The 18,820-nt window shown below is 42.2% G+C and overlaps 1 protein-coding gene across 1 annotated transcript in view; it reads right to left on the bottom strand.

Moving 5' to 3' along the window:
* Positions 1–7,200: 7,200 nt before the first annotated feature.
* PID1 (phosphotyrosine interaction domain containing 1) overlaps positions 7,201–18,820 on the bottom strand; it is a 110,420-nt gene continuing 98,800 nt past the window's right edge. The window contains exon 3 of the mRNA XM_075338681.1: positions 7,201–9,196. Within this exon, the coding sequence (XP_075194796.1) occupies positions 8,720–9,196 (477 nt within the window). The 3' untranslated portion in view covers positions 7,201–8,719. The remainder of the gene's footprint in view (positions 9,197–18,820) is intronic.

Raw genomic sequence — 18,820 nt, 5'->3', positions numbered from 1 at the left:
CAGTTGTTTCACACTTTTTTGTTAAGTATTTCATTCCACATGTGTTAATTCATAGTTTTGATGCCTTCAATGTGAATCTACAATTTTCAAAGTCATGAAAATAAAGAAAACTCTTTGAATGAGAAGGTGTGTCCAAACGTTTGGTCTGTACTGTATGTTAGGGGCATTAAAAAGTTGGCGTTAAAAAGTTTTTGATGAAGGTTTGCTACTATCACACTAGGTGACTGCAAACTAGTGAATTCTTATATTACGTTCACTGCACACTGTCAGGATTCTCTGGTTGCGGTGAAGAAAGGGGGAAGTCACAAAACCACACCTATGTGACTTACACACAAGTGCATGTCAATAAATTAGAATATCATCAAAAAGTTAATTTATTTCAGTAATTCAATACAGAAAGGGAAACATATATATTATATAGAGTCATTACACACAGAGGGATCTATTTCAAGTGTGTATTTCTGTTACTGTTGATGAGTATGGCTTACAGCCAATGAAAACCCATCAATACGGCGTGACATGGAGGCGATCAGCCTGTGGCACTGCTGAGGTGTTAAGGAAGCCCAGGTTGCTTTTATAGCAGCCTTCAGCTCATCTGCATTGTTGGGTCTGGTGTCTCATCTTCCTCTTGACAATACCCCATAGATTCTCAGGCGAGTTTGCTGGCCAATGAAGCACAGCGATACTCTAGTTATTAAGCCAGGTATTGATACTTTTGGCAGTGTGGACAGGTAACAAGTCTTACTGGAAAATGAAATTTCCATCTCCAAAAAGCTTGTTGGCAGAGGGAAGCATAAAGTGCTCTAAAATTTCCTGGTAGACGGCTGCGCTGACTTTGGTCTTGATAAAACACAGTGGACCTACACCAGCAGATGACATGGTCACCCAAACCATCACTGATTGTGGAAACTTCACACTAGACCTCAAAAAGCTTGGATTGTGGCCTCTCCACTCTTCCTCCAGACTCTGGGACCGCGATTTCCAAATGAAATTCAAAATTTACTTTCATCTGAAAACAACACCTTGGACACTGAGCAACAGTCCAGTTCTTTTTCTCCTTGGCCCAGGTAAGACATTTCTGGTGTTGTCTATTGGTTATGAGTGGTTTTACACAAGGGATGCGACACTTGTAGCCCATGTCCTGGATACATGTGTGTGCGGTGGCTCTTGAAGCACTGACTCCAGCAGCAGTCCACTCCTTGTGAATCTCCCCCCAAATTGTTTAATGACCTTTTCTTAACAATCCTATCAAGGCTGCGGTTATCCCGGTTGCTTGTGCGCCATTTTCTAGAACACTTTTTTCTTCCACTCAACTTTCCATTAATATGCTTGGATACAGCACTCTGTGAACAGCCAGTTTGTTTGTTTTTTAGCAATGACCTTTTGTGGCTTACCCTTCTTGTGGAGTGTGTCAATGACTGTCTTCTGGACATCTGGCAAGTCAGCAATTTTCCTCATGATTGTGTAGCCTACTGAACCAGACTAAGGGACCATTTTAAACTCTTAGGAAGCCTTTGCAGGTATTTTGTGGTAAGTATTCTAATTTTCTGAGATAATGAATTTTGGGTTTTCATTAGCTGTAAGTCATAGTCATCACCATTAAGAGAAATACTTGAAATAGATCCCACGGTTTGTAATGACTATATAATATGTGTTTCACTTTTTGTATTGAATTACTGAAATAAATTAACTTTTGATGATATTCTAATTTATTGAGATACTCTTGTACATGCAGTTATGTGTTAACTACACATGCCTGGTCTCGTGCAATACAAATTAATTGAGTCAGGCTGGACATGTCTAGTCAGCAAGGGGCTGGAACTATGCAAATCGCATTCTTGTACTCACATGACTGTCCACTGTTGCTGGCATGGGAGAATTCAAAAAGTGTGCAGTGCGCGTGCTGTGAGAATTCAGAAGTTTTCAGTAATCTGAAGTGACTTCAGACTTTCATCACAAACCTGGACAGACTCTTTAATTATAAAATTAAGCAGTATAGCCTGCCGAATCTTAACTGCGTATACTCCATCAGGATTCAGCCCTGCTTGCTCACATGGCGCCTGCACTAATATGCGATTTTCGTACTTCCGATCACATGACGTAACATCCTCCGGTTTCAATAAAGCAGGAGCTGTAGTTTTCCCACTTAGAACAGACAGAATTATGAGAAACATCTCTTCGGCACGTAACTGTAAGGCTATGTGCGCACTAGAAAAAGGATTTTTCTCAAGAAATTTATAAAGAAATTTCTTGAGTGAAGGATTAGTGCACCTGCATTAAAAAAAACGCACCGAACAACACATGCATTTTGGGTGCGTTTTTTTGCAGGTTGGTCCCTGCGTTTTTTAATGCTTTAACAGCAATAAATATAGATAATAGATAGATAGATGGACAGATAGACTGATAAATAGATAATGGATAAATAGATGGATAGACACATAATGGATAGATGGCTAGATAGATAGAGAGATAAGAACTAGATAGAGGACAGATCAATCGAGTCCCTGTGAGGAAACACTGCAGTTCTCGCGAGCGGTAATGTGTTCACATCACCGACCGTGAGAAATGACCTGTAGTTACTTCTGCAGTCTCGTTACGAGGCTGCATGGAGTATGTGTCAGACACGGCTGGATGCAAGCATTGTGGGACCTCCGTGGATTACACCGAAGCTGTGTGTTGGGAGGGGTTAATAAAAGGAGTGAAAGAGGTTTTCTTTTTTGTTATTTTATTTAAAATAAAGGATTTTTCGGTGTGTGTGTTTATTCACTTTACTTAAGGGTTAATCATGTAAGCTGTCTCAGACGCTGCCATGTTTAAACTCGGACTTAGTGGCGGCGATCCGCCGCCATTAACTCGTTATTACCCTGATTGCCATCGCATCACGGCAATCGGGAAGAGCCGGGGACACTCTGGGACTGTCGCATAATGGATGCAACAGTCCCGGAGCAGCTGCGGGCTGATATTCTCGGCTGCGGGAGGGGGGGGGGGCATTAACTCTGGCCCCCGCCTTCCCCAGCCTGAGAATACCGGGCCGCCGCTGTTTACCTCGGCTGGATGGTAAAAATACGGTAGAGCCCACGTTTTGTTTTTGGTTTTTAATATGTACATTTGATTTCTATGTGTATTCTATGTCTGTGTGTGTCTGTGATGTGTCTGTGATGTGTCTGTGATGTGTCTGTGATGTGTCTGTGATGTGTCTGTGATGTTTACTCTCTGCTCTGCTTCCTCTTCCTGTCATAATGACATCACTTCCCTGCAAAACGCAGGGCAGAGATTAACATTATGTCCCGAAAAATGCAAAATAATGCGGGAATAATGCAGGAAAACTCAATGAAACACACATAATTTGCTACCTGCGTTATTCCCTGCGGGATTTCATGATTACATTACAGTCAATGGAGTGAATAACGCAGTTAGCTTCAGAAAAGAAGTGACATGCTCATTCTTTTTCTCAAGAAAATCTACTGAAAGAATTTTCTTAAGAAAAAAAAACGCAGTGTGTGCACAGCTAATTTTTTTTTTCCATAGATTTTGCTGGGGAATGTCTGCAGAAAGGTTACAAGAATTTCTCAAGAAATTTCTGCAGCAATAATGTACCAAAAACGCGGGTACAAAAACGCAGTGTGTGAACATGGCCTAAGTGTTCAAATTGCATATGAATGAGTGGTCCGTTAACGACTACTCAAACCACATGTGGGGGGTGAAGCGCCAAACAGAATCCTTGCTTCTGATGCAGGAAAACCTAGATTCGCCTCTGCATAGATATGGTCTTCCGTAGATCAGTTGAGCTGCCTGTCAGACTACGCACACACCTCAGGATACCATGTATCAATTACAGAACAATATGCATGAAAGTCTCCACTGCTTGGCTGCTAGTCAAGACCTTAAAAATCAAAGAATAATGACACAGCCCCTGCCTTACCTGACCTAAACCCTACTGAACTTGTAGGCCCTTGTTTATTTTTACGTCAATATTGCCATATAAGGGCTTATTTTTTGCAGGACGAGTTGTATTTTGAATGAAACTAGTTAGTTTTACCATATAGTGTACTGGAAAACTGGTATATAAAAAAAATTCCAAAATGTGGAGAAATAATGAAAAAAAGTGAAATTTCACAATGGTTTTGTTTTTCTGTTCTTTACCATGTTCACTATATGGTCAACCTGATGTGTTGGTGTGATGCGTCAGGTCAGTAAGAGATCGTAGACACCAAACATTTATACTGTTAGATAAGTAGTAAAAAAAAATAAATCAGAAATTTGTCCCCAAAAAATAGCGCTTTTGTCGCCATTTTCTGAGACCTGTAGTCATTTGTTTGGGATCTGCGACTCAGTGACTGCTTATTTTTTGCGTCTTGAGCTGACATTTTAAAATTATACCATTTTTGTGCAGATGCACAGTTTTCATCGCCTGCTTTTAAGGCTAGGGCCCCACTTTGCGTTTCCACCTGCATTTCATGTGCTTTTTTGGTCCGTTTTGAGAAGCACCTTTTTCCTACCAAAATGCTTGTGTTTCCATTTACCATCAAAATCAATCGCAAATGTGATTTTTCCGATCCCACTTTGCGTTTGAAAACGCATCTGCGAATTTGCATATTTTGATGCAAAAACCATGCGTTCAAAGAAGCAACATGTCAATTGTTTTTGCCATTTTGGGTGCGTTTTGCTAACATTGAATTCTATGAGAAATGGCAAAAACCAACAATCCTTCAAATTCCAGCGTTTTACCTGCTTTTTTGGTGCAGAAATCATGCGTTTTGAACTTTCAAAAACGCATGCTTTTTGGACATCAAAATAATGATTTCATATGTCCCTTTACACACACACATAGTCCGACCAATAAAATATAAAAAAAAATTTGCTATTTTTTCGTTAAATATCGAATTACCGCAATAATTTAATGAAAGAAATCTATTTCCATTATTTTACTTTGAAATATAGATTTGTTTCACTTTTTTCCTTTTTTTCCCCATTCTGTTTGACTGCTTAAACTTTATTTAGCTGTGTGTTGATGTTCAAAACGCATCTGTCAGAACGCAAGTGGAAAAGAATGTAAAAAGCGCTGAAAACACAGCTAAAAAGCGATAAATACGCATGCGTTTTCAGCGCTAAAATTCTGAAAAAGTCAACTTTGGCTAAATCAATTAAGGCAAAAACGTGCGTTCTGAACTGCAAGTAGGAGAACACAAAGTGGGGCCCTAGCCTTAAAGAAATGTTGCGGCGACCAAAAAATGTAATTTTGGCATTTGTATTTTTTTCTCGCCACGCCGTGTACAAATTAGATGAATTGATTTCATATTTTGATAGATCGGGCATTTCTGAATGTAGCAATATTAAATGTTTTTTTTTTTACTTTATTTTTTAAAACTTTTTTTTACATTTTTTTTTTAATTGATTTTACTAGGGGACTTTAGCACTGCACAGTCCAATTGCTTCTCCTGATCAGAGCGATGCTGCAGCAGAAATGCTCCACTCCTATAATTGCTTGCGCTGTCGGCTCACAGGAAGTGAGTCAAAGCAGCGTCAGGAGTCATCAGCTGACCCCGCATTACCATGGCAACACATTGGCGCCCCATGATCACGTCACAGGGCTGCTGATGGCGGTGGGAAACGGCACAATACCTGCCGCGGCCCTTTAATTTGCGCCTGTTTAATTTAACAGGCACGGGTGGATCTCCAATCCACCTGCACCTGTTACCCACATATGTCTGCTGATCAGATCAGCAGACACATGCGGGGAATACCGCAGGAGTGTTAAGGAGTTAAAAGGGACTGTCAGCCCAGAATCACTGTTCAAAGCCAGTACAGGTGCTCAGTGCATCATGGTGCGGCCAAACATTTAAATACACATTCCCACCTGCTTGGTTCCCTCTATGACCTCCCCTCTTCTTTGATTGACAGCTATGGCCTCATAGAGCCAGAGAAGGGTAGAGATAGATGAAAACAAGCAGGTGGGAAGGTGTAATTAAAACATTACCGGAATTTTAATTTAATAAATTGTACACATGAAAATAAGAAACTTTGTAATGTATCTTATCAGACAAATCGGCTTCTTTCTCTGCCAGAACTGATCAGTCATTATCAAAATTCTCAATTCTGAGGTAAATTCTGTATTCAGTGAAGATAGGAGATGGCAACTGTTACTGATGAGATTCTATTATGATGGGAGGAGCTATAGGCGCTAGTAGAGGAGGAGCTAGAGGAAGGAGGAGCTAGAGACAGATCCGCCCCTCTTCTATTTACATTGCATCTCATCAGTAACAACCGCCATCTCCTATCTCAGTAATGGGAAAGTCTTCACTGAATACAGATTTTAGAGATGTATTAGGTAGAATAATGATAATATTGTCAAATACCTACAATTAGAAATGTAGTATAGTTCTCCTCATATAGCCTTGTCTCTTACCTCATGTGCAGGTTATTGCAGCTTAGGTATCCATGGTTACGTCCAGTCTTATAATGATGATTAGTTGCTAGTGGTCGTAACCATGGATACCTAAGCTGCAATGCCCTGCACATGAAGTAAGACATTTCTATATTAGGCGAACTATACTACATTTCTAATTTTTAGTAGAATATGCAGCATACACACTGTGACGCTTTGCACATTGCCCTCTTCTAATTGGATAATGTATAGCTCTGTAATATGGCGATTATATCCTGCTATGTGCTGATACTCTACTTTGCATACATTCTGTATAATTGAGCAAATCCAGAAAAAAAAAAGGGGGGGGGGAGGGGTGGTTCTTTCAGCTCACCTATTCAGCGTCCATATTACTGGCTGTGAGTCCACTTGATACTGGGCGGTGCAGAGGAACAAGACGTCGGGCAGTCCAGGATACTTGTGAGTGGAAGGAGATCCAGCACTCGTCCAGATAAAATCAATTTCCTTTATTTCAAAAATTCATTAAAAACATGGCCCATAATAAAACAAGGTACTGGCACCAATGCACACCGCTTATGCGTTTCAGACCATGAGGTCCTTACTCATAGCCAATGAGTAAGGACCTCACTGTCTGAAACGCGTGTAAGAAAATCGATTTTATCTGGATGAGTGCTAGATCTCCTTCCATTCTGTATAATTGAGGTATTTTCTGTTCTGTAGTAGCAATGCATTGGGAGATAAAGGCTTTGAAATAAAAAAATTGAGACAATCACCACCATTTTAGCTAGGACGGACACAAGAAAGACGCATGCTACTTTGCTCGTAAATAGGTCTGTATTTTAATTTTGTAAATAATACATTTTTTATATGAAAAAAGCGACACATTGACAAATAAAATAGCTTGTTTCGTGGGTAAATTTCTCGGACAAATATGCAAAATGTATCTGAAGTTTCAGCAAACTGGATATGCCACATTCACAGTGCATCCAAAAAGTACCAATTAAACTATTAACATACGTCCTATTAAAGGGCTATCACTTCAGAAAATGCCTATGTACAGAATCTTTACACAAACTGATATTATCAGACCTTCATGTGGAGCCTCTTTACAAAAAACAAACTAAAAACGGTGATCCAACATTGACATTGCAAAACACGATGTTCTTCTGACTTGTTGGACTTTGTATCTAGTGGCGAACGCTAGATACAGACATGCTGTCTACCGCCTGAAGTTCTGCCATACTGTGCCACACATGCATTGCGCTCTATGGTCACTTCATGTATTTGTCACGGTCATGTAAGCTTATTTAACTGAATATGAATAGAAGTGTACCACTGTATAACCTCCTTATGGAACAGGACCCAGGATGGCAATGTCAAGGGCTTCTAGACCAAGTGATGGGATTCCCCAGGTCGTGTTGTGTGTAAAGAAGGTGGACTTGTGGGGTCAAAAAGTTGGCACAATATAATGAAATTAGAAAAAAAACAAAACGGTACAGTCAATCAGAAGCAAAAGATGTACGAAAAGTTGAGAAAAATTAAGGACTTGAAGGTTTTGCAGCAAGATGTAAAGCATGTTATTCTGTCCCCGCCTACTTATCTATGTAAGACACCATAAGGTACCATAGAGGGGCAGCATGGGATCTGTAAAGTGCTTGGTCCTCTACTTGGTCATGTCATGAAGATGTCTGGATAATAAGAAGCTAATGGACTGAAATGTAAACTACAACATATATTTGGCCACTGCACGAACCCCCTGAACCCCAGGATCCTGGGATACACTAACAGGCGGCACAGGGTTAACGCTATTTTGATAAGGTAGATAAGTGGTTGCACATATGGTTTTAAAAATACGATAACATGGTAAAATACAAGAAAAAAAAAAAAAGTACTGTATACAATTTATATGCTGTGTAAATAAAAATATATTTCTGAAATGCTTATAAAGCAACATTTTATTTTCCAACACCTAAAAACGGGACTTGGCTGACTGACATATTCAACATTTTAGTTCACCCAAAATAGTGATCCATATGATCCAGAATGGAAAGTGATCATTTCATTTCCAAGGCAACTGGTACAGTTGTAGGATAGTTCAAATCTTTAAATCCATTAGGCTCCAAAAGGAGAGGGTTAAGGAACGAGTGTTGTCACATTTTTTGGGAAAGCAGCATTGTAACACACACTTCATGAATGCAGCAACAAAGATGCTGCAGAAATCTGCAGGAAGCGGCCCAGCTAATGGTCCATGGTCCCATTCCCAATCCAGACCTCTCACCAGCTGCTGCTGCTCCAGACTGTAGATGCCTTATCCGGGAACAGGACCAAGTGCGTTCAGCCGTCGTCAGATTCAAACCCTTGAGACGTCTCTTCGGAGGAGCCATCTTTGTGGATTCGCCCATCACTTTTCATACTTTGGAAGGTTTTTTTGAAAGCCACCATCATAGCATGTGCCAGCTTTTTGGCCTCTATCTTGCTCTCACACTCTACTGCATGGCAATCCATCTGGAAGGTCAGGTCGTCATTGATTTCCCTGTAGACCCAGGCAAAGATGTTGGGGCTTACGTTATGATCTGCTGTGCAATAGGCAATCCTTGCCACCTGGAAGGTGTCCATACGCACAGTAGCTTCGCCCTTAAGATCTTGGTGGTGTAGCCGTACCTGGAAGGGACGGATTTCGAGGATGGCATTGGAAGGAAACACATCTGCACGAGCCAAAGTGTGTTTTTTCCACAATTCAATCACAGGCTGCTCTGTACATCCTGATGAAAACTGAGCTCCTGTTGCAGATATTTTTCCCAGATACATCACCTGAAACACACAAAGGCAGATATTCTTAATATACAAAAGACCGCTTCAACAGACCAGCAAATACACGAAAGAAAAAGTCCAACTTTATCTCAATGTCACCAGGCATAAAAAGTATCCCCTCATCCTGATGCATGTAATATGCATGACATCGCTATATTCTAGGGAGGATACTGATCAGAAGGCTGGGGTCACACGGGAGTATGTTCTCTCATGCGAGTGAATGGGGCCAATTACGCAAATGACACTTGGCTAAAACCTGAATCAGAGTTTGAGCAGAGTCATTCATTGTTATACGAGTCTCTTGCATGTGAGCATCGGAAAACAGGTGAGGAAAAGAGGATGATATCTGAGTGCAGAAGACTGAAACTCTGAACGCACTCAGACTTCTACGAGTGTGTGCCATATGATATATGCTGCCAATTGTTTCTCATGCTGAATTAGTAGAAGGAAAACAAAAAAGTGCTGGTCAGAATGCCCCATAGCCCAACATTGGATTGAGCGCTATCCGATAAAACATCAGATAGCGCTCGTCTAATGTATACGCTTGTGTGACCATCCTCTTCCAATAATAAAAATAAATTTGAGAATATTTTAGTATTTGATTAATTTATTAGCAACAATGTATCGTAGGTGAACCTGAGCCCCTGTTCACATTATGTTTTCTAATCCATGTTTAGCATATATGCTAAAAAAAGCTCTCAAAGTTAACATTACAGTCTGTGATGAATGCTGAACAGCGACATCTATTACCCAAAGATTAAATTGGCATCTGTTTAGTAGATAAGTCAATAACTTTACATGATAGCCCATGCGCGATGGATGCCCATACAGTGTAGTTCTCCCTGTTGCGGTTTAGGATTCTCCTTCACCAACACCCAACATATACTACTTTCTTTCAGCAAATCTTGTCCAAACTGCCAGCAAATTAAAGCAGCAAAATTTCAGCCGCAAAGAGCTGCCTTTATTAAGCCAAAATAGAAAAAGCCAAATAATTATCTTCGGAGTTAAGTAAACATCATCTGCTTTTGGAACCCCGCCTCTGGTAACTGGGGCCTAGAAGCAGCTCCAATCATTATACCATCAAAGGTACTGATGGAAATAATCTTTAAAATGGAATCGGTCACCAGATTTTCCCACCTAATAGGAGAGCAGCATAATGTAGGGACAGAAATCCTGATTCCAGTGATGTGTCACTTACTGTGCTGCAGTTTTTATAAAATCGCTTGAGAAGATTATCATCATTAGAGGACTACTTAGCCTGCTGCCAGGTAGTCAAGCAATGTTCCCACCACCGATTGGCAGCTTTCTATGTACACTGTACATAGGCAGAAAGATGCCAATCTGTGTGGGCGGGGTTATACAGAGTTCAGCATTAGGAGATCTGCTAGATCTCCAGCAGATAAAACAGTTTTTAATTAAAATTGCAGCAAGGAGTCAATAAGTGACATATCACTGGAATCAGAGTCCCGGCTACCAGATTATGCTCTTCTCAGATGGGGTAACAAAAAACTGGTGACAAAATTCCCTTTGAATAGAGGAAATTTTAACTTCTGGGGGATGGAATAATACACTACTTTATACTTCTATACCTTTTTTTTTTGTTATCATTAACATATGCAATACCAATCAAACATGCTCCCCCCACCCCCACCCAAAAAATCTTTATACTCTTGTCAATGGAGACCTATGACAGCATTATAGGAGTCTGTCGTAGAGCAGAAGTGGTGTTGTGAACAAGACTAAGCAGTACAGTAGACTGAAATCAAAGATTGAGAGATCTTGACCAAGTTTACAATAAATGATCTAAGGAGAATAAGTACTTAAATATAAAATGATTAAAATATTCTGCCAAAGCTCTTGGAAAATCAGAGTAGGGATTTACAGCAAATTTCCAAATCGCATATTCCCTTGTTACAACCAATACACTATTTATGTGGTATTTAATTCACGCTGTGGTCTCTATGGGAGCCAAGGACACAAACTGCAAGGGCCGGCTCTTCAATGTCCTGGGCATGGAGACTGGTGTGACAAAGCCTCGTCTGTTCAGGAGGATCTTTCAGCAGTACCGACAGCGACAGTGACAAAACAGGGATATGTTTACTTCTGCCAGTCCAGACAACACGTTCAGCTGTGAGAGAATTGCACAAACCGGCCTCCATTCAGTGAGCAGCACACAGATTTGGCAGGCCGCATTGTGATGACAATTTACATTCCTTGGATTTCCTCCGGCTAGTAGAATAGCGATGATGCTGAGAAAACCTCCCCTCAGACAACATGGAAGACTGCAGAGGACCAGTCTTCATCAGCTGAAATGCGTGGCCATTTTCATATAGGAGATCATGAAATTTTGTTTTAAGAAATCATCCAAGTTTTATTGAACCCATCGTCTGTTACTACTGTGACCTTCTGAAGGGACCACAGATTCGGGCCTTAGACTAGGTTCACATTTTTGTTGTTTTGCATCAGTCGCAATCCGCCGCTCTGATAAACAACGCAATCCGTTTGGCGGATTCCATTGTTTCCCATAGACTTATATGAGCGGCGGATTGTGACTGATGCCCTTGCATTGCATCCTCCTGTGATACCAATGTGATATGACTGAAGAATGAGTGTGATTAGATAGGAATCCTAATGAAAAGCTAGTGATCACAGGAATTATTGATCCATCCAAAATTCAGTATCAGAGAGATGTCCTCTGGTTGACCCGATTTCACCATGATGAAGAGTATACATGTTAGTAAGTCTTGAACAAACCGCTATGAGGAAGGAACGCTTACAGTTTAACATAATCAGGAAACTCGTGGTTAGCTAAAAACATGTGTAGGAAACTGGTGAAGTAAAATTCATGGCTCATTGCAATAAATGCAGGAAACTAGTGGTCAGCCAGTGGTCAGCTAGCAAAATGTGCAGGAAGCTACTGGTGCCCACAGCAGTGTGTGGTCAGGTTACATGACCATGACTCAGCAATCACATGCTGGTCACAATTGCAATACTCTGTGTATATGACGAACACAATGTATAAAAATACAGGGCTCGCTTAGTGATAGGGACATTTCCAGGACGCTCAAAGTGGATGCACTGCGCCTGTGATGCAGAGGCCGGGTTGTTTTCCTTCTCACTAATTGAGTCCCTCCGATGAGGAAGGAATGCTACAACATAGGGTAATGTTGATGCATATTTCTGTCATTGTATTCTATGACTATAAAGTAGTGTTAATGGCTATGTACCATTGATTGTTCATATGCTATTAAAATAAATAATATCTTGCTATAAAGAATCTTAGTATTCGTGCCTGATTAGGATATCAGTGAGTGCTTCGTAAGTACGGGCTTTCAGCCCCTTTTTAGGAGAATTTAGCAAGACACCTCCGCCCGACTGATCAGTCGTGGAACGACTGATAGTCGGGCGGCAGGAATGCAGAGTGTAACGTTTTTTGAGCAGCGGAATCTTTTAGGATTTCACTGCACATGCTCTCTCTTGGCGGCCGAACAATCAGTTGATCACCCGGCGGCCGGCTTCTGTGAGCGATCAGCTGATCACCCGGCGGCCGGCTTCTGTGAGCGATCAGCTGATCACCCGGCGGCCGGCTTCTGTGAGTGATCAGCTGATCACCCGGCTGCTGTGAGTGATCAGCTGATCACCCGGCTGCTGTGAGTGATCAGCTGATCACCCGGCTGCTGTGAGTGATCAGCTGATCTCCTGGCGGTCGGCTAATGAGAGCGATCAGCTGATCGTTCACATTAGCCGGCCGCCGGGAGATCATCTGATCGTTCTCAAAAGCCGGCGGCCAGGAGATCAGTTGATCACTCAAAAGCCAGCGGCCGGCTATTGTGAACGATCAGCTGATCACTCTCTGGCTCTCGTTTTACAACGGAATCCGCTTTCCAATTACAATTATTGTCATCCGTTGTACAACGCATCAGTCACAAGCGTCAAGCAACGCATGTGACTGATGCAAAACAACGTAAATGTGAACCTAGCCTTATTCACACATTTGACTCAGTTTTGCTGATAACTTTTTATCCATGTGGCGTCCATTTTATTTGGAAGGTTTCCCCTAGTGTCTGTTAAATACAGACGGCAAACAGATTTTTTCACAGGCCCATTCACAAGAATGGAGGAGTTTGGTCCTCAAAATGGGTTAGAGTTGGACGTGTCTGCATTTTTCTCTATTTATGTGGACTAGTGATGTGTATGTGACTAGGCCCATAGAATAGGTGTTCAGTTATTTCCCAACATGGCCATCTTTTACTCTACACCAAGAAACGTATAACACTGATATGTGAATAAGATCTTATGGATTCTTTACCATAATAACTGTGTCACCCCTATGATTAATTCCGCACATGCGACTAAAGCTACATCCACTTTGTCACACGCCGGTCCTTGATCTAGGCTCCTTTCATCCTGGTCTGTTGAACATTCTTGTATTTCACATCGGGCTTTGCAAGTTGCCCGGCGTGCTGCCATGTGCTGGACTGCCTAGGCCCTGTTAAGGTCTTTTAAGACACACACCTGTGCCTTGGAATTGAGACTGACACTAAGGGGTACTTTGCACGCTGCGACATAGCTACTGCGATATCGTCGGGGTCAAATAGAAAGTGACGCACATCCGGCGCCGGTAACGATGTCGCAACGTGTAAAGCCTAGATGCGCCGATAAACGATCACAAAAGCGTTGAAAATCGGTTATATGTGTAGCGTCGGTCATTTTCATAATGTCGCACACAAATAGGAGATACGATGTTTGTCATTCCTGCGGTAGCACACATCGCTGTGTGTGACACCGCAGGAGCGAGGAACATCTCCTTACCTGCCTCCACCGGCTATGCGGAAGGAAGGAGGTGGGCGGGATGTTTACATCCCGCTCATCTCCGCACCTCTGCTTCTATTGGCCGCCTGCCGTGTGACGTCGCTGTGACGCCGCACGACCCACCCCCTTAGGAAGGGGGCGGGTCGCCGGCCAGATCGACGTCACAGGGCAGGTAAGTGCGTTTGAAGCTGCCGTAGCGATAATGTTCGCTACGGCAGCTATCACAAGATATAGCATGTGCGACGGGGGCGGGTACTATCGCGCTCGGCATCGCTAGCCGATGCTAGCGATGTCGCAACGTGCAGAGTACCCCTAAGGCCTCACTCCCACTTGTATATAAAATGGATGAGTGCAACGTGAGAAATACCTGCAGTGTACTCAAATCCATGTTATTCAATGAGTCAGTGCTGCTCTGCGAATTTTTACACAGCTGTTTTCCGCCTGAGGAAAAAAAACCAAAACGTAGCATGCGGTGTATGGCAGTGTATATCGGACGAGACTCGCCAATGAAAGTCTATGGGTGTGGGGGAAAAAAAAACAAAAACAAGTGGCACACGGACCATCCGCATGAAGTCCGTTTTTAACAGAAAAATTACTATTCTGTAGCATAAAACACTTTGCACACTCACATGACATATGGAATACCAAAGGGATTTCACTTGCCCAACTTCTCTGGATGAGAATGAATCTGATTTTTTTATACATAAGTGGGAGCAATCACTAAAGACTTTGAGTTTGTGCCCAGCAATCTAGCTGGGGGCTGCAGGGAGTCTCCGGTGGACCAGCGGTTTCTGATGGCTTTACCTACTTGTCTGCAGCTGGTAGTTACGGTACTCTGGAGTTCTGTCTGCTAGGACCTTTTCTCTATGTCCGCCAGCGGTTTTGAGGATGTCGTCCTAGCACTGTGCAGCCTGCCTTGGGTTTCAGACCTTCCTGTTACGCCAGAGTTTTACCTGCTACTTGCCTCTGGTTTCCATCACTGCACTACCTGCCTGTGGTCTCCTGAACGTATTCCACCTACCTGCGGTCTCCTGAATGTCTGCCACCTGCCTGCGGTCTTCTGAACATCTCCTGAACGTATTCCACCAGCCTGAGGTTTCCTGAACATCTCCTGCCTGCGGTTTCCTGAATGACTCCTGCCTGACTGCGGTCTCCTGAACGTCTCTCCTGCCTGCGGTCTCCTGAACGGACCCCGCCTACCTAAGTTCCTCTGCCCTTCCTACCTATTCTGGTTGCCTGAGTGTAGTTTTCTGGACATCTAACTACCTGCAGTTTCTAGTCCCTCTGCTATTCATATCCCACATGCCTCACTAATCTGCTGCACTAATGCTGGTGGCCCGTGTGCCCATTCAGACTTTGGGCTTAGAGGATCCACCTCACATAATGAGCGCCCTTGTAACACACTTGTGGGGAGCCAAAGGCCACACTATCGTAGAATAAAATCATGTGGCAGTTAGCCATTGTAGAGCTTTCGGTTCCATGCATCCAGGAGTTTCCTGAGGGCTCACCCTAATGCTAAATTTACACAATCATATTTTCAGTCTGAGTGCTGCCCATGCAAAAAAAAAAACCTGACATCTCACAGACAGCACTATGGCCAATGTTATTTAATAGGGCTGTTCAGATGAGGTTTTTTTATTTTTTTTCCACTGACCAAATCTGCTTGAGAGGCGTAGTTCGCATGACCGGAAGTGTGGACAATTTCCGATCATGCGCAGTGAGCCTCTATAAAGACAGGTTGCATACACCCAGCGTCAGAAAAGCTCAATACTGAGGGGTGCACAGCCATGCACACGGCTTTGTATTGCGCTGCCGATGATGCTGGCTGTTATAAAGCAAGTTATCACATCCACAGGGGCGTGGTAACATGCTAAGTGGGCCGACTAGTTGGGCAACCAATGCCCCTGCGACTAGTCACAGGCCTAACTAGCATCTCATAAAAGGTCTTTAGAAATACTGTTTATGTATGGGGAAGGGACCGTTAGGCAGGAATATACATATGCGCATAGAACTACTTGTGGTTCTGGGTGCACAGGGGACCTGACCGGTTCCTTTTAAGGCATTAATATCAGCTGTACAATAAAAGACCTAAAAAAAAAAAATTCCATGACAGCATAAACTGAATAAAATATCACATCCATTAAAGGAAATAAAAGGAAGAGCAGAGAAAAAGGACATAGGACATGCAAGGGAAAGATGGGGAAAGGAGGGAAAACTGTTCATACAAGGGGTTCTATGATTAGAGATTCAGTTTTCCCTATTAAGAGCACGGTATTCAGCAGAAGATCTAAATTCTAACTGGTAGAAACAGGTTTGTAAAACCGGTCATAGGAATTATTCACGGTGTAGGGGAGTTCCTCCATTAAATTTACTTCATTTTGGAATACCAGAGGGAGATTGTCAGAATGGAATCTTTTTACCAAAGCTGAGAGATCTACGCTCAAGCATTTGAGATTAAGTATCTCTATAGAATGCCTGTATATTTTTAGAGGAATTTCACAGTGACACAGAAGGACAAATCCAGGGTTCAGTTCAAATGCAAGAGCTGTGATCTTATGTATCACTTGTTGCACTTTTTCCCAAAAAGTGTCGAGAAGTCTGTAGGACCCAAAAATATGTAAACAGGTCCCCTTCCTCATCTGCGCATTTCCAACACATGGGATTGACATCAGGTAAAATCAAATGTAGGCGAATAGCAATTTATAACTGGAAAATCAATGCTTTTGAAAATACGTCTCTACTGATTTTTCAATAGGGAGAGACCGAAATCACCCTACCACTGGGTTTCAAAATAGGTGGCCGGTTGACTGGAGGATCAATCAATAAGGAGTATGATAAGCATAGAGTATGTCTTAGAGGTACTGTGCCTGAACATGCAACTTTGAAAGTCATCTTAGAGCCGTTTCACACATCCAGCATTTTGCCGGATCTGGCACACTCCAGTACACTGCAATACAGTACAATGGCATCGCGGCAAGCTCCGGTCACATGCTGTCATGTGACCAGAGCATGTGACCGGAGCTTGCCGCGCTGCCACTGTACAGTATTTACACTGTACTGGAGTGTGTCGGATCTGGCGAAATGCCAGATGTGTGAAACGGCCCTTATCCTTGTAAAAAGATCTGGATAGAAGGGATTTAAAAAAATTAGACAGCTTACCCACCCTCCAACTCCAGAAGGGATGGAGACGATAAACCAAGGAGATATGCCTTTGAAAGCCAAGTTTGTCCAGCTTCAAAAGTGGCATATTCCGAAGCATAAACTATTTAGCCAGAAGCGAAAGCACTGTCATTTAGTCCCGAGTGGATTACCCAAAATGGAAAAAGTGGATTACCCAAAATGGGATACATAGGGGCAGACTATATGAACGTACTACAGGAATGGCTCGGCAAGCAAGGGTAGCTCCAATTGTGGGATGTACTTCTAGAGATTTAATCATAAATGAATCCAACCAGAGAGTCAAAATGCGAGAGATATTTGTAAAACTTTGCTCAATCCCGAGCCAAAATTTTCTAAATACCATTCCTACATTATTCCAAGACTATAGATAGGTGGGAAGCTATATAAGATGACCTGAAATCAGCCAAAGCTATACCCCCTGAGGACTTGGAACAATACGATATGGCTCTTCTGATTCGAGGACTTGTTTTGCCAGACCAAATAAACTTGGATTGCACCAATGCAAGACTCCTGAAGAAGGACAGGATCACACCAATCGGGAGAGCTTGTAAAACATATAGGATCCAAGGGAGAATGATACCTGAAGTCTGAGTCAAAAAGCTGCATTTGTCATGCATTAGGTAGGACAAGTTCTCTTACATGTTGATTGGGATGAGCTGAGAAGATGCAAAGGGCCTCATTTTTGTAAACTGTCTACTACTAAAACTGTATATTACCCAAAGCAGCCAATCTCAGGGCAGCTTTCATTTTTCCAAATCAGTTTTAAACAATAAAGCTGAGTTTTCATTGACTATTAACATATGTTCAAGTGATATATTCTTGATAAATAAGGCCAATTATTTTATGGGAAAACATTTTGTATAAGTTGTATCGTATTGATCTAAATCTTTAGTTATGTAAAGATAGAAAATGGGTCAGATTTACCAAGATTGTCAAAAAAAAAAAAAAGTCCCCCTTCAAAAATGAGGATGGAAATGGCATTGCTGACTATAGCAACCAATCACAGCCCACCTCTTATTTTAGCAAAGTAGTTTACAAATTAAAGCTGAGCTCTGATTGCTTGTTGTTATGAATAATAAAAATAGATTTTATTTAAGGGAAACCTGTGAGGTCTGATGACACCATTAACTTGCAGACGTTGTGTTAATCTGCAGTACTGAAAGAGCGGCACCCAAGAGAAAATGAGCTTTACTCCTCCTCCCGGGAGATGCATCAGCAGTGAATCAGTACAAAGCCAGCTGTCAGTCCGTGCTAACAACCGCTGCTTTCAGTTCCATGAGCAGTGATTGTCACTGATCTGAGCACGCCTGTATGACTCAAAGCTGGCAGCTCCTGGGAAAAAATAAAGTTCATTTTCTCCTGCGTGCCGCACTTTCAGTTCAGTGGCCAGGTATCTTCCTAACGCTATTAACCTGCAGATTAACCCTACATCTGCTGTTTAATAACGTTGTGCAACCGATAGGTTTCCTTTAAAGCCGCGTTCACACATTCTTGTGCCACAGTGCAGTTCAAGAACTAGACGTGGGTCTCCTAACCTGAACTGCCTCATATGGACGTGGGATTGTGGCCTAAGGCATTTTTTTATAAATAAGACCCATGAATATAGTAGGTAGAGGTGCTTACCAATTACTT

This window comes from Anomaloglossus baeobatrachus, chromosome 3 (genome assembly GCF_048569485.1).
Source record: "Anomaloglossus baeobatrachus isolate aAnoBae1 chromosome 3, aAnoBae1.hap1, whole genome shotgun sequence".
Taxonomy (NCBI): domain Eukaryota; kingdom Metazoa; phylum Chordata; class Amphibia; order Anura; family Aromobatidae; genus Anomaloglossus; species Anomaloglossus baeobatrachus.
Note: the sequence above shows the minus strand (reverse complement) of the source record. Positions and strands in the feature narration are given on the sequence as shown.